Source organism: Camelus dromedarius, chromosome X (assembly GCF_036321535.1).
Source record: "Camelus dromedarius isolate mCamDro1 chromosome X, mCamDro1.pat, whole genome shotgun sequence".
NCBI lineage: Eukaryota > Metazoa > Chordata > Mammalia > Artiodactyla > Camelidae > Camelus > Camelus dromedarius.
The window spans coordinates 78,748,835-78,774,211 of record NC_087472.1 but is presented as its reverse complement, the minus strand read 5'-3'; the positions used below and the strand labels follow the sequence as shown (position 1 = coordinate 78,774,211).

The 25,377-nt window shown below is 35.0% G+C and overlaps 1 protein-coding gene across 1 annotated transcript in view; it reads left to right on the top strand.

The window, feature by feature from the left end:
• Nucleotides 1-19,527, top strand: part of RP2 (RP2 activator of ARL3 GTPase) — a 35,381-nt gene extending 15,854 nt beyond the window's left edge. The window contains exons 3-5 of the mRNA XM_031445355.2: nucleotides 2,550-2,664; nucleotides 14,361-14,446; nucleotides 17,193-19,527. Coding sequence (XP_031301215.1) covers nucleotides 2,550-2,664; nucleotides 14,361-14,446; nucleotides 17,193-17,276 — 285 coding nt within the window. The 3' untranslated portion in view covers nucleotides 17,277-19,527. The remainder of the gene's footprint in view (nucleotides 1-2,549; nucleotides 2,665-14,360; nucleotides 14,447-17,192) is intronic.
• Nucleotides 19,528-25,377: the final 5,850 nt, after the last annotated feature.

The window sequence follows — 25,377 nt, the reverse complement described above, 5'->3', positions numbered from 1 at the left end:
AAGGGTATAGCTCAGTGGTAAGTGCATGCTTAGCATGCATGAGGTCCTGGGCTCAATCCCCAGTACCTCCATTTAAATAGATAGACAGACAGACAGACAGACCAACCGACCTACCTAATTACCTTCCCCCTAAAATAAAAAAATAAGTAAATAATCCTGAGATCATGGAATGAAGACAAGAGAACAAAAAGAAGAAAATGCCAATTATATGTGAAGAGGTTATCACAACATGCTGAACGATCAGTGACTTACATATTAAGAGAGAGATGACGTATTTTTTTTTAAATGAAGCTGAAGTTCCCAGGAAAATAGGTGTAGAAGCTAATTAATTCTGAGATGGAAAAAATAAAACTCGAGTCTTTTCCTCGTATCATAACACAAATGTCTTAAGACAGGTTTTACTGGAACTGTACTTGCTAGCTCTGGATTTGTTAAACCCTAAGAGTATCACAGAATTTTGTTTCATAGCATTTGTAGAAATTAAACATATCATAATGGTTTTCTGAGGTAGGAAGTATAAAACTTGAGAGGGTAGGAAGGTCCAGAAAAGCTACTGAGTAAAGCAGAAAGTAGTTTCCATAGGAGTGAAAAGAAGTTACTGAGCCTCAGTTTTCTTACCTAAAAATCAGATTTCTTGCTGGCTCTTAACTACATCACAGATACGCACAGAATAAATTAGAGTAAGAGCAGCTTGTGTCATTTGGAAGTAAAATATTATGTAATTAGTTAGGTAGTTACCACTATTTTCAAGTCTTTAAAAGTAGAAGGATTTTCATGAGTTTCTTCACCTATCTGCAATGAAATATCAAAATAGATATACTAGTTTCATAGTTCAGTATTTGTTTTTAGGTAATGGTATTTTGAATCAATCTTACTTTTGTCAGTTTATATGTCTGACTATAAAATGAGAGGTAACGAGCAGTCTAGAAAATTAGAAACAGATGTAGGATTTTTGCTGATATTTTAAGTAACTTTGCAGTCATCATCTGGCAGTGATGTTTATATAATTTTCTGCTACTTTTTTATGTATTTTTTTTCTGAGGCAGCATTGAGGGCTCTGAAAAAGGATTCGACTTGGAATCCAATTTGATGAAATGATAAGGAATAATGTAGCCATAGAATGAAATACTATCAACCATTGAAACTGATTTTATAGTAGAATAGTTGGGAAATGTTCACAATCAAGTAAGTGAAAATTTGTAGAACATCACATAAGTATCGGATTTTTTTAAGAAGGTAAATCTGGAAAGTGATATATACTAAAATGTTAACAGTTGTGGTTCTTCTTAGGAAGTGGATTAAGAGCAGAGTTTTCTTTTCTTCTTTGTACTTCTATGGATTTTACATAGAACATGTATTATTTCTGTAACAGGGGAGAAAGAAAACCAGGAGCGTAAAAGGAAGTGTACCTATTTGGCAGTAGCATCTTTGAGTTGCAGCACCTTGGTTGATAATCCTTTGTCTCTGTTTTTTATTTTTCAAATGTTCTGTATTGAGCATGTATGTTACTTTTATAATTAAAAACTCAAAAGGCTTCCTTGGTTGACTGACTTCAATTTTAAAAACTACTTTCATAATTATTTTAAAAATTAATGTGTACTCATTGTAGAGTGAATAGTCTTTTTAGGGATAATTTTTTTTGATGGGAGTAATTAGGTTTGTTTCTTTCTTTGTTTGCTTATAATGGAGGTATTGGGGGTTAAACCCAGGACCTTGTGCATGCTAGGCATGCACTCTATCACTGAGCTATACCCTCCCCCTTTTTAGGAATAATTTTTAATTTATCAAATCTGTAATCAGGTTAATTGGGTTCAAATCACAGCTCTATTACGTAATAGTTGTGTGACCTTGGGCAGATTTCTTAACCACTCTGTGCCTTAGTTTCTCATCTGTAAAATGAGGGAAATAATAGGACCTGCCTCATGAGAGGGTTAAACGTGCTATACATAGAATATTTTATTTAAGTATATTTACATATATTATGTATATGTAGAATGCATAAAACTGCCTGGAACATAGTAAATACTCCATAAATGTGCTCTTTCGTTATTGTGCTCTACTATATAAAACTTGAATCATGCTTTTTAAAATTAACATTATTACATAAGCCTTGCCCCCTTTTATTATTTGTTTTACTTAATGAACTATGGTATTTTATCATGTGAATGTACCATAATTCACCTAACCATTCTCCTCTCATCTGACATTTGCAGTATCACCAAACTAAAGCTTCCATCTGTTAGCTTCAGTCAAAAAAAACTTTTTTTAAGTAATGTTTAAAATTTGGAAGGCTAATTCACATTTATTTGATCCTTAATGTTAACAGGAAGCCATGCAGTACTAATTCTTAACCAGAACCACCCATCTGGAGAAAAGAATCTTGTGTCTGTGAAAATTTGTTACAGCAAACACCCTAAATTAGAGTCATAACTAAAACAAAAATCAGAGCATTGTGTTGCATTTTATACAGAAAAATTCTAGAATAGGGAAATATTGTTTTAATTTCACAAGGTCATTTTAAAATTTAAATGAAATTTTATTTCCCACAGATGGTTGGTAAAGGCTTTTTCCTAGTTCAGACAAAGGAGGTGTCAATGAAAGCGGAGGATGCGCAAAGGGTTTTTCGGGACAAAGCACCTGACTTCCTTCCTCTTCTGAGCAAAGGTACCTTCTGGATGATTTGGTATACTTTTCTGGTTATTCTCTTGACCTGCTGATTTGATTTACTCTTTTTTCCTTTTTTCTTTTTTTTTTTTCTGGTTTGCTTGTTTTTTGTTTGTTTGCTTTGCGAGGGTATAATTAGGTTTATTTATTTATTTAAAAAAATTTTTTAAATAGGAGGTACTGGGGATTGAACCCAGGACCTCATGCATGCTAAGCACTGAGCTATGCCCTCCCTCCGCCCCCAATTTACTCTTGCCTTTAGTATTTCTCTTATATTGTCTTCTCTTTCTCGTTTGTTTTATTCTCTTACATTGTCTTGTGTTTCTCATTTTTTTTTATGTTTTTTTCCTGTTACTATTCAGAAATGTCAAAATTTCACATCATTCAAAAAGCCACATATAACTAACTAGAAATTAGGGTTTTTCCTCCCCTATTCTATTACCTTAGTTCTTGAAAATCACGTTTTATTATTATGTATTTGATTATTTTTAATTATTATTTTATTATTGTCGTATTATTGTACTATAGTGAGTGACCATTTCCTTCTCCCTGCCCAGATTTACAAAGCACTTGATAAGGATTCTTTCTACCTTCATGTGCTTTGACCATACTGGAAAAGAAGTAAGAAATATAAGTAAAACATATATTATTCTGTATATTTAATATGATTGATTAAACTTCCCACACGTAATTAGAATTGTTTTCACCAGTGGGCGAATGCTACTAATAAATCTCAGATACTGGAAATATGTCTGTAAACGGAGGAACTAGAGTCCGTGTGCCCTCCTGAAGTGTTACTGTCTGTCTCCATGTATTTGAAGGTGAGCTGATTCTAGAAGACAGAGTACTGTTCATCTCTCAGAGCAGGAACATTGTTTGCTTAAGGCTCACCAGGCTTTTCTCGACTGGCCTGAGCAAATATGCATAGTAATATGTACTGCTGATCGGATATACCCTCGAAAGAGGGCATTTCTGCATTTACACGCATGTTGCAATAAACTGCAAAACCCTGTATGAACATATTAGAGGATTTTTAGGATAGTTTTAATAACTAATGCAGGATGTGACTCAGCCCTTAAGTATTAATATGGTATTTCATACTCCTTTGCGGTTACTCTAGTAGTGCCAAGGGCTGACTCCAACCCAGTGTATGAATCTATCCCAGACTATATATAGGAAATTATGACCTGGCTCCTTTGATACTGCCATTTTGATATGGGAACATTCTGATGAAACCTTGAAAGCAAATCTTCAAACTCTCAGCAGCTCTCAGAAATTGAATCAAGTAATAAATGTAATTAACATCCTAAAGTGTGAGGATCAGGGATGAAATGAGCATGAGTAGGCCTAAATTAATGATTTATATACTCATGTACTGTTAGTGAAATGGTTTCTTAGAATTGCTCCAACCGGGGGAGGGTATAGCTCAAGTGGTAGAGCACATGCTTAACATGCAGGAGGTTCTGGGTTCAATCCCCAGTACCTCCTCTAAAAATAAGTAAAATAAATAAACCTAATTACCTCTCCCCCCTCAAAAAAAAAAAAACTAAAAAAAAAAAAAAAAAAGAATTGCTCCAGCCCAACCATATTTATGTTTTAAGTTACACAGCATTCTACATGGAAGAGGTAAAATATTCTGATCCTCTTCAATAAGAAATAAGAATTATAAGATAAACAAGATTATACTGTATAGCACAGGGAAATATACACAAAATGTTATGATAACTCACAGAGAAAAAAATGTGACGAGTGTGTATATGTCCATGAATGACTGAAAAATTGTGCTGAACACTGGAATTTGACACAACATTGTAAAATGATTATAAATCAATAAAAAATGTTAAAAAAAGAAATAAGAATTATAAATAAATAAATAAAAATTTTTAAATGTTCTGTTCCTGCAAAAAGTAGAACTAAAACCATCGGGCAGGTATTATAGGAATTTCAGCAAATAAACATCATATAAACATCTTTTAAAACCAGAGATGCCCAGAGGAAGTAGTCAAAGGCTAATGAGATCATGTCAAATGGTCACAAGAGCCAGCTTGAAGAAATTTCAAGGAGTTTCCACTGGCCAAATTTGGGACAATTTGAGCATCAGAAAGAATAGTGAAGGGAAATGATTTAACAACAGCAAAAATTCACACATCCATAGTGATAATAAAAAAAAGTTGGGCAGAGGGAATAAAGGGAAGCTCGTCTGCACTTTACAGAATACTATGAGCTAATAAACGTAGAAGGAATGATAGACTTTGGAAATCACTACGTTCCAACCCCCAAATGTAATAATTTAGGCAAAGGTTATCACTGGATACTGAAACTATCAGGGTAAAAGTTGATAAGAAGTAGGATATTTGTACATTCTAATTCAAATGGGAAGTGTACCTTTGCAGCAGAGATTTGCTGATCATCACATTAACCCAGTGGTCAGACTTAGCGTCACTGATGGCAGGGCAGCCTGATGTATTTCTCCTGATGCGATGCAGTGAGAAATACACAACATCATCTATGAAGTATTCTTGCCAAAAATATTTCACCTGAATCTAAATGAGCCAAGACTTAACTTCTAGTTTATAGGAAAGAAAGGAAATTTAGAGACGTGTTAAATGACACCATGAGGAAACAGTGAGACAAATCCAAAATAGAAGACATCCTACAAGATAACTGGAGAGAACTCTTTCATACAGTGTCCTGGAAAACAAAGAAAAATGATGGAGGGCTGTTCTGGATTAAAATAAACATATGCTGTACACCAGAAATTGACATAACATTGGAAACTGACTATACTTTAATTTTTTAAAATTAATTAATTAGGAAAAACATAACTAAATGCAAGGAATGAATCTTAATTACATTTTGGATTAGAGTGGGGTAAGCTGTAAGCTATAAATCTGTTAAAGATATTTTGGGGACAACTGGGGAAGTTTGAAGATGATATTATGGAATTATTGTTGTATCCTTAAGTTTGATAATGGTATTGTGGTTATGTAGGAGATGCTTGCTGAAGTGTCATGATGTCTGTTATTTTCAAATGGCTCAGGAAAACAAAAACAAAGTATGTGTGTTTGTATACATGTGCGTGCGTGCGTGTGTGTGTATAGTGTGTGGCAAGCAAATGTGGCCAAATGTTAACACTTGATGAGTGTAGACAAAGAACAAATGGACGTTTATGTTATTCTTTCAACTTTTCTATAATGTTGGGAATTTTTCAAAATAAAAGCTGGGAAAATTTTTTTAAGCTGCCCAGTAGTGCACTGATTGATGTGGAATGATGAACAGGCTGTCTGTGGAGATATTCCGGCAAGTGTTGGATGGATTGGGTCCTTATCTAAAGTGACCATCAGTCATTCTATGGAAGGTTTCTCAAACTCAGCACCACTAACATTTTAGATAATTCTTTGTTGTGGCGGGCTGTACTGAACATTATCGAATATTTAGCAGCATCTCTGGCCTCTACTGCCTAGGTGCCAATGGCACACTGCCCCAGTTATGACAACCGAAAGTGGTTCCAGACATTGTTAAAGCCCCCTGGGGGGCAAAATTGCTCCCAACTGCAAACCAGTGTTCTGAGCTGAGGGTGGACTTATTCTTTTTGAAAATTCACTTTTACTTCAAATAGTCTGTACTTTAGTCTCTAAATTTTCCTCTTTGGTTAAAGTAGTCCTGATTATTTACTTTGAGTTAGTGAAGCTGTTTGACAGCTTAATGAGAGAATTCGTTGTGTTTTTGATCTTGAGACTCTTCCAAATCAGAACCGTCTAGGGTACTTTTAAAGATTTAAATTTCCAACTCCCACCCCAGAAAGACTGATTCAGATATTTCTGAGATATACCATTGGAATCTGCATTTTTTAAGTTTTCCAGATGGTTCTGATGATTAGTTAGACTTGGGTTCCTTTGTTTTAGAGGGTCATTCATTGATTTATTCAACAAACATAGTAGATGAGATCTGAGAAATGGTAAAGGAGGAATCAGATAATATAGGGCCTTGTAGGCCACTGTAGAGAATTTGGCTTCTAGTCTGAATGAGGTGAGAAGCTACTAGACATTTTTATTTGTTTTTTTTAAAATAAACTCTTTACATAAGAATAATTTTAGATTTACAAAAAAAATTGCAAAGGTGGTACAGAGAGTTTTAATACACACTTCACGCAGCTTCTTATGTTAACATAAGCATGGTACATTTGTCAAAACTAAGAAACTTACATTGGCAAAATGCTATTCATTTAAACTATAAACTTTATTCAAATTTCACCTGTTTTTTTCACTTATGTCCTTTTTCTGTTCCAGAATTCAAACCAAGATCCCACATTGCATTTAGTCATCTTGTCTCCTTAATCTCTCCTTAGTCTTTCCTTGTTTTTTGTAACCGTAAATATTTGAACAGTACTGGTAAGTTATTTTGTAGACTGTCCCTCAGTTTACATTTGTTTGGTGTTTTCTCTGGTTAGACTGAGGTTATGGGTTTTGGAGAAGAGATAAAGTACCCTTCTCATCAGATCACATCAGAGGGCACACGATAGCAACATGACTTAATGCCGATGATGTTGACCTTAGTGACTTGGTTCAGGTAGTATCTGCCAGGTTTCTAGAAGCCTGTAAAGTTCTGTTTTCCTCTTTGTAAACTCTTTTGAAGTTCTTTTTATATTCTTTGGAAGCTGAGTCACTAAGACCAGTCTACATTAAAGGGGAGGGGAATTAAGCTCCACCTCCTACAGAGGGGAGTATTACAAACATTATTTGGAATTCTGTGAGAAAGATTTGTCCCTTCTCTCCCATTTATTTCTTCAGTCATTTATGTCTATCAGTAGGGACTCATAAATTATCCTTTAGGTTATAATCCAGTACCATCAAATTGTTCCAGGTTTAGCCTTTGAGAGCTCTTTTAGGTTAATTCCTCTGTCTCTTTGACATGCCTTTTATTTCGTTTTCTTGCATTATGATGCTGGCTAGGACTGCCACTGTGATGTTATGTACAATATTGAGAAGAGAACATCCTTGTCCTGTTACTTATTTCAAGGTGAAAGTGTTCGGTCTCACCATTAAGAATGATGTTAGTTGTGGTTTTTCATATGTACCTTTTATTAGACTAAGGGAATTCCTATCTATTCCTAGTTTGTTGAGTTTTTATCACACATGCCCGTTGAATTTTGTTGAATGCTTTTGCTGCATTTATTGAGATGATCATGTTTTTTTAAATTAATGAGTCGTTTCATCTGGTGAGTGACATTTGTTGATTTTGAATGTCAAACCAGCCTTGTATTTCTGAGATGTACTCCCCACCCTTGATCATGATGTTTTACTCCTTAAATATATTGCTGGATTTGATTTGCTAATATTTAATTGAAGATTTTTACATCTTTGTTCATGAGGCATATTGGTCTATACTCTTCTTTTCTTGTTGTATCTTTGTCTGGCTTTGATATTAGGGTAATGCTGGCCTCATAAAATGAGTTGAGAAGTACCCTTCCTCTTCTATGATCTTGAAGAGAAAAAGAATTAGTATCATTTCTTCAATAAATGTCTGGTAGAATTTGCTAGTGAAACCATCTTGGCCTGGAGATTTGTGGGGAAGATTTTTAGCTATGAATTTTATTTATTTGTTATATAGAGAGCTCTTCAGGATATATTTTTCTTCTCAAGTGAATTTTGGTAGTTTTTGTCTTTCAGAGAATTGTTTCATTTCATCTGAGTTACCAAATTTATAGATGTAGAGTTTATAGCATTTCCTTATTCTTATTAATGTATGCGGGGTCATTAGTGATGTCCCTCATATTCCTTCTGTTGGTAATTTGAGGCCTCTTCCTCTCCCATCAGCCTTGATAAAGGTTTATCACTTTATTGATAATTTCAAAGAAACTTCTTTTTGTCTTATTGATTTTTCTCTGTTCAGTTTCATTGGTTTCCACTCCAATATTTATTTTTTCCTTCCTTTCACTTGCTTTAGGTTTGGTTTGCTCTTCTTTCTCTAGTTCCTTAAGGTTTAAGCTTGGGTTACTAATCTTAGATATTTCTTCTTTTCTAACAGAATGATTCTCATTTTTCACAGTAGTTCTGTTCTATAACGTTGCTGTGAACCCTGAATCAGTGAGTACTGAACAGCTGCTCCTAGGAGAAATGGAGGGCTAGGTTTCTGCAAGTCTCTGGTCACAACATTTTTATCAACTAATCAAAACATAACCTTATTGTATAGACGTTTCTGTTTAAAGACACCTCATTTAGTATATGTTATTGATTCATTAACATTTGAACTCACAGCCAACAGCATTATAACATGTGCCTGAATGAAGCTTGTCTACTAGATATTTCCTCTGTAAGGCACATCACAGCTTTCCTAAGCTTAGGAACATTAGACTATACTTGAGCATGATATTTGGAGGCCATTTTAAACAGCGATATTACCAACAAAAGGCACAAAAATGTGGAAGATGTGGCACTGAATAGACTACAAAGAGGGCACTTGTTTGCAGAATGAATGCTGAAACAAGAAGACAGAGCATCACCTTGTTCGGCTTCACCTGGGAACATGCATGTCAGGCAAATCGTATTTTTCACCACTTTGTATCCATAAGTGACCATGAAAAAACTTCAAGGATTGATTTTGGGTCAAATATTTTGCCTACTTGATAAAATAAACTTTATCAAGTAGGCAATTGGCAAATAAGGAATCCACAAATAATGAGGATTGACTGTATATGTATCTTGTGGTAGAAATTTTCCTTTCAGCACTGCTTTAGCTGCATCCTGCCAATTTTGATATGATGTATTTTCATTTAATTCAGGATTTGGCAAAGTATGACCTACACTATGTTTTGTAAATGAAGTGTTATCGGAGCACAGCCACACTTGTTCTTTTATCTATTATGTTTTGCTGTTACTGCACTCTAACAGCAGAAATGATTAGTTGCAACAGACGTGGTATGACTCACTAAGCCTAAAATATTTCCCATCTGGCCCTTTACAGAAAAAGTATGCTGATCCCTGATGTAGTTCAGATTATTTTTTAGTTTGCCTTGAGACTTTTCACCAGATCCATGGATTATTTGGAAGTATAATATTTAATTTCCAAACATTTGTGAGATTGTCCAGGTGTGTTTCTATTACTGATTTCTAGATTAATGCTGTTATGGTTTAAAAATGCACATTGTATGATTTCTGTTTTCTTTACTAAGTTAAGGTTTGTTTTGTGGAACAGAATATAGTCTATCATGGTGAATAGCCTATGTGCATGTGAGAAGAATGTATAATCTGCTTTTGTTTTGTGGAATGTTCTATAAATGTCCACTAGGTCAGTTTGGTTGATAGTGCTATTCAGGTCATCTGTATCCTAACTGATTTTCTATCTAAGTGTTCTATGAATTAAAGAAAGAAGAGTATCAGAGTCTTCCACTATAATTGTGGATTTGTCTATTCCTCTTTTCAGATCCTGTCAGGCTTTGCCTTGTGAATTTTGAAACTCTGTTATTAATTGCATACACATTTAGGATTATGTCTTCTTGAAGAATTCTTTATCATTATGTAATGCCCCTCTTGGTCTCTGATAATCTTCTTTGTCTGAAATGTGCTTTGAAATACAGCTACTTCAGCTTTCGTTTGATTATTAGTGTTTCATCATATATCTTTATCCCTTTTCTTTTAACTTATCAAAAGTCTGTGTATCTAAAGTGAACTTTTTGTAGACAGCATATAGTTGGTTCTTGCTTTTCAATCCAATCTGACACTCTCTGTCTTTTTACTGGTGTGTTTACACCATTCAAATTGAAAGGTGTTGCTGTAGTTGGATCAGCATCTACCATCTTGCTAGCTGCTTTCCGTTCCATTTGTTCTTTGTTTCTTGTTACCTCTTTTTCTGTTTAATTGGGTATTATGACTCCATTTTATCTCCTCTATTGACTTATTTATACCACTTTTCGTAAATCTTATAGCATGGTCACCTTTGGTTTTACAGTAAACACATTTAAATAACTTGAGTCCGCCTTATAATAATATTATACCATGTCACCTGTAGTATATAAGGACATAATAACATTATATCCTCAAATCTTTCTTCCCATCCTTGTGTCATTGTTATATATTTTACTATTACATATGCTACAAACACCTAATGCATTGTTCATATTATTACTTTAAACTGTCAGTTATTTTTAGAAGAATTAAAAATAAAAATAATATACTTTACAGGAGGTTTTGGAGCAGAAGAATGCCATGGGCCCATGGGCCTTTTAAAATACAGCTTTTATCATTCTGGTTACTCTAAGGAAGAAGCAGAGACCAGCTGGGAAGCTGTTGCTGTAATCTAACTGAGGTGTGATAGTGGCTTGTTCCAAGGTCATATTAAATAACACAGAAGAGTTTGTTAGATAGGACATCCAGAAATCTTTCTTTATTTACCTCAAAGTCTCACAATTTTTCATGACAGTTCAAATATTAAGATTTAAAGCTCCTGCAAACTATTTGATAAGAAGTTCACATTAAAACACTAAAAACATGAGCAGTGATCCTCGTTGACCTCATAGTTCAGTTTGGAAATTTTACAGTAATTGTAGTCATCATCATTAGAGAATCAAACAGAACTGCTTAAGAAGTGCATTGTCAATGTTGTAGTTTTTTGTTAATTTAGAATAATCCACACCTGTTAATCAAAACCAGTGCACTTGTCCACCTTTTTTGTTGATGTTTCTTTGTTGGCAAATTAAGTCACTTATTGGAAGTTCCTCATCTATTCAAAGGATATCAACCAAGTTACATACTTGGGTGATTCTACCAAAATTGTATTTCTGAATTCCAGATTATATTGTCTTTGTAGACTATAGGAACTTTCAGTAACAAATTCTGACTTTAAAAATATATCTACTGTATTTCCTTTAGAGATCCTGAATAAAAGCATATTCTCTTCTACCTTACTTCAAACTTTCTGTTCTCTGCAAACCTGGAAACCCTACATTATTAACTTTTCCCTTTTAGTTCAATATTTATTTGGTTTAAAATGCTTTGTAAACTCTTTTTTTGCAAATTTCCAAATGTACTGTTTTGACTCAAAAGTAGAGTACAGTGACCCCCATGTGTACCCATCCCCCAGTTTTATCAGCTTTTTGCCATACTTAAAAAAAGAATCTATACTCCTTTTTTTTTGCTGAAATATTTTAATCAAATTTTGATATGTCCCATCATTTCATCCCTAAACATTTCAATATGCCTTAAACAAAATGAAATTAAAAACAAATGTTTTCCTTTTTCCTTTTTTAATTTTATTAAGATATATTTTATATACTATAAGATTTATACCTTAACAATTTGACAGCTACACAAATGTTTTCTTAAGTAACCACAATATATTATCATGTATAACATGATTAACAGTTCCTTAATGTCATCTACTACCTAGTTCATATTCAAATTTCCTTAATTAATCTAAAAACATCCTTTATGTATTTTTACGGTTAATTTGATCCAGGTCTAAAATTGGCCCACTCACTCACTGGATGTGGCTGTTTTGTATCTTACATCGCTTTTAACCAGAAACAGGTGTTACCCCTCCCGTATTTGTGTCATGCCTTTGTTTTGTAAAAGAAACCTGGTCAGTTGTCCCATAGTATGCATGGGTTTGTTGAATTTCTTCCTCTATAGTTCTTGTAGATTAGAAGTTAAATCTAAGCCTTGTTTACACTCAGGTTCAGTTTTGTTGTTTTTTGGTTTGGGGGGTTTTTTCGTCAGAATATTTCATAGGTGGTATTATTTCCTGTAACTAGAGGGTACATAATGTTTGATCGTTGCACTTTTAGTGATCCTAAGATTGTTAGGCTCAGGTAGTGACAGTCTTATTATAGTTTCCTGTCTATCTTCCTTGTGGGATGCGAAAGCCATTGCTGATTGTTGCCTAATCCAGTAAAATAATTAGGAATTTCAAAAATGATCATTTTCTAATTGTGTCACTTCCTCTGCATTTATTAATGGATGTTAACAGAACTTCGCCTTGTACACCGAACTGTTTGGTTAACTTGAAATTTGCTTCATACTAGAAAAGCAGAATAAAGGAAAAATAATTAAGTATCGATTTTTAGAGTAATAAATTGGTGCCCTAGCAACCTACAGTGGTGTCCAGTACATTTTGTTTCTGTCTTTTCTAAATATCGTTGTGAGCTCAAGACTATATATTTAGTATGTTTTAATAAATTGCAGTCATCATTCCCTCTGATCTCCCCATGTCTCATCGTTGGCCCTTAGGAGCCTCTTCAGGCTAGCTCCTGGGTCCTTATGATACAACCCTATTGGCCTTTAATAGCTTCATTGCTTTTTGGCTCAACAAGATGTTCGAGGTTGATTGTATGCATTCATTGCCCCAGACATAGAATCATCCATTTTCCTGAGAAAATATTCCTCAGCTACCTTCTTTTCTTTACTCAACAGCTGTTTTGCTCTATATATATGGTAATGCTGAAAAACTCATACTTTAATTTGTTCTCTGTATCTGGTTGTACAGTTGACTGATGTATCTTGCCTTTTCTGTATTTGTTGTCTGTATTAAATCACAAGACCTTTTCTCTCCTTGTGCCTTGTTCTGTGGCACATGACTACATTCACCTTCATGTTTCATTCCTTAATATTTCATTATTCCCTTGTATTCTATGTTGTTTAATGAATTCATGTCTTTTTTCAAGAAATTTGTAATTTCCTGGATGTTAGGACTTCTCCATTACTGAAGGAGATAAAAAACAAATCTATTAGGGATAAAGTGATAGTGGAATACCTTTTAATTGGATTGAAAGGCTTATTTTGTTTGGCTGATTTATGACCGTGTTTGCCAACAATTTGAAACCAGTAGTGCCAATGCCACAATTAAATCCAGGCCAAACTAAATCTTTACACCAGAATTTAAAGTACAGGTGGTTTTAAAAGTAATCAAATTAATGATATCTTGTAGTAACTAATGGTGAAAAAGAATATGAAAACAAATATATGTATGTTCATGTATGACTGAAGCATTGTGATGTACACCAGAAATTGACACAACATTGTAAACTGACTATACTTCAATAAAAAATATATATATACACACACACACGTTGAAAAAACAAACAAATAAATAAAAGTATTCAAATTAAGTATGGGAAAGGAGGCACAAATGCTCTCTCCAGAGAATTAAAAAATAAAAACTTGGTCATTGGTTCTAGAATATAGCACACTCAAGAAAAATACTTTCAGATGGTCATTACCTTTGGTACCTGACCTGAATTCTTACTTGGCTTAGTATCATTACTGGTGGCCCTGAACTTGGCTGGTAAGTAGAAGAATTGGAAACAAGACTGGCTGCCTGGCAAAATGACTTGAATAGCTTTTGATCTTATTTGTCATTTTGTCAACTATTCTTTGTACTGCTAAATGGGTGGACTTTTTATGGGTTTTGTTGAAGGATGAAAATCAGAAAAGTCAGACTATTTACAACACTTAAAAATTTTTGTGACACTAGCCCTATAATAGAACTGAAGCTACTTGTCATGTGATGAGACTCTGTATTAATTTCTTTTATGATTAGAGTAGGAAGAAGTAGCTGAAGGGAGTGTCCCGTCTGTCTACTTCCTTCTTTCTTTACTCTTTCCTCCCAAAGAAGAGGCTGGAGATTTTTCAGGGAAGAATAAAAAGATTAATTTTAGAATAGATTTGTATTCATGATAAGACTCTTCATGGGTTTGCTTATAGGTCCTGTAATTGCCTTGGAGTTCAATGGAGATGGTGCTGTAGAAGGATGTCAACTTATTGTCAACGAGACATTCAATGGGACCAAGGTACAAGACTTTATTGACTATTTATATTTCAATCAAACCTTCTACTTCCTAAAATAAATAAACAACAAGGTCCTACTGTATAGCACAGGGAACTATATTCAATATCTTATAAAAGCCTATAGTGAAAAAGAATATGAACTCTTTCTATGCATTAATGGCTAATTCTTACTTATGACCACCCTCATTAGGTTGTTTTATCTAGTATCGTATATATAGCTGTATATGAATAAGGTTTTTTAAATAATTTTTGAAATTTTAACATGAATATTGTAAAAACAACAACAAAAAAAACCAATTCAGGCAGTGAGACAGTAAATCTCCCTGGGACCCTGACTCTCCTCTGATTTCTTCCCATCGTGTTTCTTTGGAAGCTGAATGGTGGGATGAGGGGCAGGGTTCTGTCCAGGGAGGATCAAGGTGAATGGGAAAGGCATTGATCATATCCTTTATGGCAAAAAAAGGAACTTGGAAATACAGTTGTTCCTTAGTGTCCGTGGGGGATTAGTCCCAGGACCTGCCGTGGATACCAAAATCCACGAGTGCTCAAATCCCATAATTGGTCCTCCGTATCTGTGGTTCTGCATCTGCAAATTCAACCAACCATGGATGGTGTAGTACTGTAACAGTTATTGAAAAGAAAGAACCCTGTATAAGTGGACCTACACAGTTCAAACCTATGGTGTTCATGGGCCAACTGTAAACCCAGTGCTGGTTGGTCAGAAGTAGGGGTCCAGTTCAACAAAATGTCACCCTTGAACTTTCTGGGATTCAGATTTCCTCATCTGTAAAATGAGGATAGTAATGGGACCCACAACATTCAGTTATTAGGTTTCAGTGGATTAATACATGTAAGTCACCTTGAACAGTATCCAGTACATTGTCCAATAAATTTTAATGGTTTGTGCAGTGTAATAGTTTATTCTTTAGCAATCATGAAACACAAAAGGGGTCAATATCCTGAAAAGACACCCATAGCTTAGTTACATGAAGGAGGGAGATGTTAAGTCAGTACAATACAGTGTGGTCTATTTTTGTTAGAACACAAGGTTGCAATAGATTTTTGGCTGTCTCTTTTCAGGTGGCTTTAAAAATATTGTCCAGATTATTGTATTTGTTATAAAAATAGTGTGAAAAATAACAATTTTGAGAATTGTGTCAGTTGATATTAAGATCCAGTAGGAAGCACTACCTACTATATATAAAATAGATAAACAACAAGTTTCTACTGTATAGCACAGGGAACTATATTCAATATCTTATAGTAACTTACAGTGAAAAAGAATATGAAAACAAATATATATATGTATATGTATAACTGAATTACTATGCTGTACATCAGAAATTAACACAACATTGTAAACTGACTATACTTCAATTAAAAAAAAACCTTTCATTTCTTTTCCTTTTCCTTACAATTAAATGGTACTTTCAGCAGATCATGATTTTTAAAACTTATAGTAAACAATTGAGAACTAAGTTTTGGTTTTTCTTTGCCAAACTAAAATTTTAATAGCTTAAGAATTTACAAAATAATAATCTACTTATTAAAAACCTTCAATAATATGTAAGTTTCTCAAGTAAAAAGTCTCACCAAATGTCTCTTCAAGTCCTTCCTTTTTAAAAGATAGTGATATGTTGAAAATGTTGTATTTCTAAGATTGTATACTTTAGATGGATGATCCTATTGCTCAGTGTTGATTTTTATTTGCTTCAGTAATACTTCATCAAAACTTGACCTTGACCCTATATCTAGAAATCACTACATGTAGGTTATTTTCTAGATATGGTTGATGAGATTGCTGTATCTAAGAATTTCAGACTCAAATAAATTAATATAGCTTAAAAACCAAATATATAAGAGGATTAAATGAGTATATATAATTGTGGGTTTTTGATAAATATCTGAGAGAAAATGTTTGGTTTTGTAGTCTGATCGGGCTTATGGTCCCTTGAATTTGCATAATTCAAGGTACTTTGTCTTTTGTCTCATTCTGTTATCACAACAGTACTAAGGGAGAGGGCATATATAATCAGGTTGGATAGAAAAGGAAACAGAGAGAAAATGGTTATATGATTTGGAGTTTTTAGATCTGAATGAGCTAAAGATGATCTAATTCAACTTTGTCATTTTACAGATGTGGAAACTGAGCCCAGAGAGGCTTATTAAATTGTCAGCCCCATATAGCTAGTTTATGATAAAGCTAAGTAGAACCCAGGTCTCCTCTAATTTCCGGCTGACATCTGTAAAAGTTATTTTTGAAGGGTTCTATTGAGTACTGCTTTGTTGATGTTTGGAAAACAGTTCGTTTAAAATTAGTAATATATCTTTAGGAGCTTTTAAAATAGCTAATCTCCAGTTTTGCTTCTCGGCCTATTGAGATTCTTAGAAAATAGAAGAAACTTAAGAGTTCTTTAAATAAACCTCTTTATTCAGTAGCTTTCATAATATTAACTGTTGTGTATTTTAAAAACTGAAATTCCAAGTGTAATAAAAATACAACTGAAGGATTATGAAAGCAAAGACCTTAATTAAATCATAAGTGCTTTTAAAAGAGCTCAATTTACATCATAGCTATTGAAACTATTATTGCATGAACTCTACAGAAAATCTACAGATTAAATGTTAGAAATGATGTACTTGAATTTCTTTTAAATAGCAGGCTTGTGACTTCTGTGGAGAATGTGGGCTTTGGAATTTGGGGGTTACTAGTATTTACTTTTTTTGTTTCTTTTGTATTTAACATAGATGTTTGTATCAGAAAGCAAGGAGACGGCGCCTGGGGATGTAGACAGCTTCTACAACTTTGCCGATATACAGATGGGAATATGAAGTTCAGTATGGAACCAAGGACTTGGTATTAAGCCCTTTTCAATTTGTGTGTTAGCAATGGTTTTTCACTGATGCTTAAATTGTTAAAATCATTTTAAAAATCAATTGCTGAATACAGCATCATTTACTCGTGGTTCAAAAAGAGTTCATTTTCAATTAAGTACTTTTAATCAGCTTCAAAACTGTTTAACCCAGTTCAGTGAGCTTGTAGTTATGTTTCTCTGCATGTGATACTGTTATTAGAAAATAGAAGTGGCTAACAGTTCATGATTTTAATCCTAATTAAACGTTCTTTCAGATCTCTAATTTACCCTTTCCTCAGTACACCATATTTGTTCAAGAATACATTCCATTGCTTCTTTTCTTTTTTAATTTAGAACGATTCATTACTGGTTGATCAACTAGAATGAACCTATGGGCATTTTTTTTTTCGTGTATACATATCCAGTTGAATATTAGCCTCCTAGTCACATAATATAGCAAATGAGATTTTGTATACAGACTTGGTGTAATACTTTGTAAATTGAATTTTTTTTAATGAATAGGTATTTGCTAACCAGTTTTGCAAGTAACTCTACTAACTGATGTTGGTATAGCTGTTTAAAGACTACTTTGTGAGTAGTATAATCATTTGAATAAATTCCACATTGTTTAGTTTTTGAATACAGCTGCTATAGACGACTTCTGCTTCCTGGTAAGAAAAGGTATATGAAACACTAAAACTGTAGAAGCCTACCCACAAAGGTGATCATTGTTATATTGGCTCTTAATGAGCTATTAAAATTAGAACAAAACCTTGCAACATTTAGGTAGGAAATACTTAAGCATGATGATAAGCTATGCAGATTATTAAAAAGCTAGATAAATTTGATTTTCATTAGATAGGCCACTCATATCAAGCAACGTTCAAGTATAATCAAATTATTTTGGTTGCTTTAAAGCATGATTTTCCAAATCAACCTGACTGTAATAATTTACCAGGAGGCAGGGGAGAGCTACTTGCTTAAAACTCCACATGCTTGGACCCAATCCTTAGGTGCACTGATAGAGTGTCCAGGGGAAATTCTGTTTTAAGGGGTGGGTTGTAATGTAAAGTAATCAGGTCAGAAGATGTTGATAGGTTGATCTTGTGAGAAGGGACTGAATCTGTTATCTCCATACACCACACACAGCAGCTAATAGGAAATTAGCTTTCATAGGTCTATTTTTAAAAGGAACCTTAAATTTAATTCTATTTTGATAAAACTAAGGCTGAAAATAGTCACTTGTGAAAATTCCTCTTAGGACTGTTACTAAAAATGTATTTTCATGTCTCAACTGTTTTTGGATATTTTCAGATCAATTTATAACTACATTGAATTGTGTGTTGATGTTCAGAAATAATACATTCAAAGACTTTTCACTTTAAATTAGTAAGTAATATTGCCCACCTAACCTGTGCCTCACCTTGTATTAGCATTGTATCATTTCAGCCTTTTACAAGAGCATTCTAGACTACGTAATCAACCTCTCCTTTAAATCAAAAATGATTTCATGAGATGCAAGTAAAAATTGGTGACAGATTTAATATAATTTTGATCATAATTTACAAATGAGCTTTGTCAAGTAGTGGTGAGAGGGCATTAATTTTTCTCATAGTTAAGCTAAATTAAACATTCTTTCTGATCATAATTACATTAAATCCCATTGTTCACAGTTTAAAAAAATCTCAATACTTTTTGTTTTTCAGAAATATAGTACAAAATTATGCAATATTGTAAATTGAGTTCTTTATTTTATCTATGGTATTTTAGCAAAAACTCAGGAATATTACATATAAGGGAGATGCTAATTTTAAAATGTCCACTAAGTTTAGTATCTATTAACCAAAGCCTAAAATTTTATACTCTTCAGTTAGGTTAAGAGCTTTTACCCAAGTTTAATTTGTCTTTTAGGACAGTTCTTTGGCTTCTGAATGTTTGTAAGGATTTTTTTTTTCGAATAAGTAGCGCTACCGTGTTTCTGTCATTCTAAACCTTGATTGTATTCTGCATTTCATTTCTGAATAGCCTTTGAATTCATGAAAAAGTATTAGCAATGAAAATTTAGCAATTTGATTAAGTTACACGTTTATTAGACATTATATTAGCTTATTTCTCTTGTGTTAATAGTACTGCTGTTTTTGCTTCTATATATTTATGTCTAGCTTTTGTATGTAATTTATCTAGTGTTTATAAAACGTGATTTGTAATAAATATTGTTAAAATGAAAATAGCTCAACGCTAATTTTTGAAGCGCACTTCTATAACATATATTTACTCATACATGTACCAAAATTTGATCGTGACACAAATTTTTTAATGATGAAAGTAAAATACAGTAGTCTGATCTCTGGCTCATGTTAATGAGAAATGAACTGTATGCCTTGTGTGTGTATGTATGTGTGTACAAACACTGGAGAAATGCAAAGGAAGTAGAAAATCTATTCTAATCTAAGGAGTTTCCGTTATAATACTCTCTTTGTTAAAAGATACATTTTATTATGATTGAATTCTTACTAAGATTAGGCATGTTTTCTCCCATATTTAAGAAAATAGTGAATTGTTTGGAATATACTTTCTTTCAGGTTTATACAAATGGACCTTATTTTTAAATTACTACCAAATTTACCAGCCTTTGTACCCAACCTCTCCCTCTCCTAGCCCATAAATCAGAGAAACTGCAGATTGGTTGGTTTTTAAAATAACATATATTATCATTATTTCTATGTATAAAGCTTCTACATGTACATTTAAAGCATTTGGGGAAAAAACAGAACTGCACAAGAAAGACAGTAGCAAAAATTACTTCCTACTTATTGGATAATTCTTGCTGTGCTGAGTGTTAAAATTTGTTTTTCTCATTTAAAAGGGACATACTTAACTGCTTTTCATAGGAAGAGAAGATATCATAATTAGGGTATGATTATTCCTTAAAACTCCATCTTAGAAAATATTTCATCCTTTAAACGTGTAACACTAAAAAAGCCAAATTGCATTTGAATTTTAATAATGAAAACTTTTTTGCAAAAAATGGAGTCATTCACTATTGACTTGGTTTGCTTTTTTGGGTAGCGTGTTTGAGGAGCATGGCAATCAGTCCTACTCAGCTGGGGAGGCAATAAACCTGTATTCTACTTCATCTCTCTCCTTTGACATTTTTGCCATTTTGGCTTTTAGTGGCAAATTCCAGCAAGATGTCCAGAAACAGCAGGATTTTTTCCTTTTCTAAAGTGTTTTGGTGCTTTCCTGGTCTGGGCAGGTTCTCACCTACAAATAGATGTTGAGGGAGCAGGCGCACAGGTAGCTGAGAGCCCAGCATCCTCCTCTCAGCTCTGATCCTCCCTCTGGGGCCTGCCTTCCCCAGTTCAGTTTAATCTGTCCACTCATAATTGGACTAATGAAAAGTAACTTGGCCAGTAATTAATGGATGTTTGTAAAGTGCCTTGAAAATGAAAGGGGCTTTATGGATGTTAAGTATTATCATGCCAAGCAAAGTGAGTATGGTGTTCTTTTAAAGTAGTTCAGTTGCAAAGACATACACCCACCTACAAAGAGGCAACTGAATAGGAGCAAACACCTATAAGAGGCTGTTAAGACTTAAGTGCTGTTTTCTTATTGATTAATGTACTTTCATTTGTCAAATGGAGGTCCGTTTGTTAGGCTCCTTCATAGAACCTTTCATACTGTTTCACCCTAACTTCTAAACAGAGCATATATTAAGTGATTTTAAAATGTATCTCATTAGAGTCATCTAGTTTTAGGGCTGTGAAGCATCTGAATATTTTCAATTCCTCATTTTACAGATGAGAAAATTGAGGGTCAGAAAATTTAGATGGCCTGTCCAACTCAAACCATAATCACCACACTACAGTGTGAGCCTTCTGACTTTCCCCCTGTGATCACCCAGAGAACAAGGCTCAGCTCATGAGGCTCCTTCTATATGAAGCCTTTTCTAACTCTCAGAAAGGCACAGTCCCTCTTTGGTGCTCACACAGTCACTCTGTCTAGATTTCCTGTGACTCTTTACTCCATTCAAAAAATTTTTTTAATTGGGGGGTAACTAGATGTTGTTTATTTATTTATTTAAATGGAGATACTGGGGATTGAACCCAGGACCTCGTGCATGCTAAGCATGCGCTCTACCACTGAGCTATATATACCCTCCCCCCTACTTCATCTCTTTATCCGTGCCTCCCTTGCTACTCAAAGTGTGGCTTGTGGACCATGAGTATCAGCACCATCTAGAACTCGTTAGACTCTCAGGCCCCACTCCAGATCTGTTGAATAAGCCTGTCAACTGAAGAAAAACTTACAGCCTAAAAGTAACGAGTTATGTTTTCTTTGGGGACCTTATTGAGGACTATCGCACGGGAGACAGCCTCTCAGATAGCTCTACGGAACTGCTCCAAAGAGGTAAGGGTGGAGTCAGGATATATAAGAGGTTTTGCTGGAAAAAAAAAAAATATATATATATATATATAGGCAAACATCAAAAGGTTACTGCTAATCACGAAAAAACTCAGACATCTCAAGTTAATGATTTTAGTGCTTTTCTATATATGGGAAGACGCAAGAGTCTGGGCTCATTGAAATTATCCCTGAGATATGCATCTTAACTCTCTAGGGCCAGTATCCTGTTTTTCTCCATCTTTAGTTCCCCTCAGGGTGCACCGTGGGGGTTGGGGGAGCGGCTGCAGTGACTGATGGCTTGATGGTGGGCAGCATTCTTTGTCGACTGAAATGGCAGGCAACATTTTTTGTCTGCAGGCTTCTACCTTTCAACAAAATGTTCAGGAGATTCATACGCACCTTGAAGTTGGAGAAGCTTTGTCCTAGACTGTTAGTTCCTCAAATCAAGGCTTAGATCTCTGTATTCTAGAGAGTAGTTTAGTAATGTGATCTATCTGTAATAAATATTTTTGTCTGAATGACATCATCCAGTGCTTCATTCTACTCTATCAGATTTTAGTCTTTTCTGTAATTCTTCTCTTCATGCACTCTCCTTGATTGACTTTGGAATAAAAACATTCTACAATATTTACTTTTTTTTCTCCCCTGCTTTGTGTTGAAATAGTAACCCTGGTCTCTGCTCACTGAGGCTCCTGGGGAGCTTTAAGAACATCAGTGGTATGCATTTGGAAACAGAGATAAGAGCGCAGCGGGGGAGGGGGAGGGTATAACTCAGTGGTAGAGAGCAAGCTTAGCATGCACAAATCCTGGGTTCTATCCCCAGTACCTACCTCCATTTGAAAAAAAAAAAAAAAGGAAAGCACAGCAGTTTCTGTCTTAAATTGTCTTCTGATGTGTTTTCATATTCAAGTTTGTTTTATTCAATGAGGAAACACGTTGCCTGAAAGCCAAAGTGGTGATTTGTTGATGCTCAGGCTGAGTTCTAATAAAACAGTAGTCTACTACTTGCTTTGGGCTTGTGGGGAAAGTTAATCACTTAGTCCCTCTCAGATGTTATCCTCCCTCTTTATTTCTTGACATCTTCTCAAGAAGAAGGGATGAGCTGGGCCATCATCATCAATAGAACATGTGTGGGGAGGGTATAGTTCAGTGGTAGAGCACATGCTTAGCATGCACGAGGTCCTGGGTTCAATCCCCAGTACCTCTATTAAAATAAACAAATATAAACTTGATTACCTCTGCCCCCCCCCAAAGAGGAACTATCAAGTCAGTGGCACATCTTCTATTGCTGTGCATCACTCCCCCTTTATACTGAGAGTGTCAATGCCACTTATATTTCAGAAGAATGCCTCTAAATCTCCTTGTCAAGATCTGAGACACAGTTATCCACTATCCACGAATTCACTGAGTACTGCTTTTTGGGCTAGGCACTGCACTAGACTCAATTGTTCCTTCTTTATTTTTTTAACAGAGGTACTGGGAATTGAACCCAGGATCTCATGCATGCTAAGCATGTGCTCTACCACTGAGCTATACCCTCCCCACAATTTTTCCTACTTCTTTAATACTTAGTCTGTTTGGTTATCTCCTCTTTTCATTTTTTTTCTGCCCTTTTTTTCTTCCACCTCAGCTATCATCATGGTCCAAAGTTCAGTCGTGAGCCCTCTGCTTTGATCTCTGTGTCCCTTCCTTTAGCTCCGTGAACTTTTCTCCCAGCCTCCACCAGCATCACTAAGCAGAGCCGTTCATCTGACTGCTGTTGCTCAATCTTCAACTCTACCCAATATGTTCACTTGAGTAGTTAAATTTTAATAGTTCTCCTGGTCTCACCACGTACTAAACTGAACTCATCATATTTCTCCTTCCCAGATGGCCTCCCTGTCTTGGCCTTCTCGGATCCATTGATGACATGCACTTATCTTAGTTATACCATTGACATTTGGGGATCGTCTTAGAATGCTCACCCCCCAATCCCACCCCCCACTAGGCATCTCTTAACTAGCCCTGTTGTTGAAATGTTTCTCTTCTCCATCCTCTCCTTCTTCATGCCCATCCTCCACCTAACGTGTGCCATTGACCCCATGGTTGCTACATCAGCCTCCTCACGAGGACCCCCTACTTAAGATCTCTGCTTGCTTCCTCCCACGCATCCCATACACTGCAAGGCAAAAAGCATAGTAGTTAAGAGCATAACCTCTGGGGCTGGTTTTGTTATCATTAGTCTGATATGATGTCATCTTGTGACACTTTCTTTTGTGGAACTCTTTTTTAAATTTATTTTTAATTTATTTTTTAATCAGTCTGTTTTTGAGAGGTGGGAGAGGTAATTAGGTTTTTATTTAATTCATTTATTTTAGTGGAGGTTCTGGGGATTGAACTCAGCACCTCGTGCATGCTAAGCACGTGCTCTACCACTGAGCTATACCTTCCCCCACCTATTGTTGAACTCTTGAATGATTTCATTCTCTCCCAAGCTAGATTGTCAGCTTTTGGAGTAATCCAAATGATGCGCGCCTTCATTTTCAAGTCTGGGACCACTTTCTTTTTTTTTTAATTGAAGTGAAGTCAGACAAAGATATGATATCACTTCTATGTGGAATCTAAAAAAAATGATACAAATGAATCTATATACAAAACGGAAAGAGACTCACAGACATAGGAAACAAACGTTTGGTTACCAAAGGGGAAAGGGAGGGAAGGGATAAATTAGGAGTTTGGGATTAGCAGCTACAAACTACTGTATCTAAAATGGAACCACTTTCTTAAAGAACGAAAACATAAAAAACTGAGCAGCGACACATGCCAGGTACTTTCACAAAATTAACCTTGGTCTAGCCCACAGCATCTATCACAGGATATTGAGATAAATCAACAGATGATACTTACTTGTTTGAAGAACTCAGTTCTCCACTTCAGCTGTTTGATCTCTTGATTTTCAAATAGTCGTGATCAATGACAACCAGTCTTGGCTTACATTCCTCTCCATGCCTGCCATCCCTTGATCACACTCCCTTTTTCCTCTCCAGCTTACCCCAAATCTTCAAATTCTGCCATTCCTTCAGGACTGACCCACTTTCTATCTCCTCCATTAAGCCCCTGACCCCTGATCATTTGGACTAGTCATGTCAGAGTTGCAAAGAACAAGTGCGGATTTGTGAAGGGTCAGACCTCTGTTTCACTTAAATTCTGCTACGTACTACCTGTGTAGAGCTCCACAAACTGTCAGGTCTTTAGTTTCCTCCTCTGTTAAATGAGATTTATGCCTGATTTGGAGTATTCTGTGGAACAAAGTAAGTAAAAGTTCTAATCTCAGTGTTAGCACTTTGTAATCATACAAAACCCTGAAGTACTGTGTTTCTTGTGTCTTATTTTTCTCAAATGACACAAAACTCACTGTGGACAGACACCAAGACTTCCGTCGCTGCCCTCTGTTGGCCTCAGGTAGCCAAATTTACTGCCTGTGGCAAATAAATACTGGTTGGATGAATATGAATATAAACACGTTTAAGGGACTCCACTCTACTCTGACTGAATACCTATGAGTATGGAACTTAAGAAGTGAGGTGATGGGTCTTTGGTAACAAAGTCTTGAGTTAGGTAGCTGGGCAGCCCAACAACTCCACAATGTCTTTAAGGTCCTAGGCTCTTCCTGCTCCGCCATCCTAAGCATG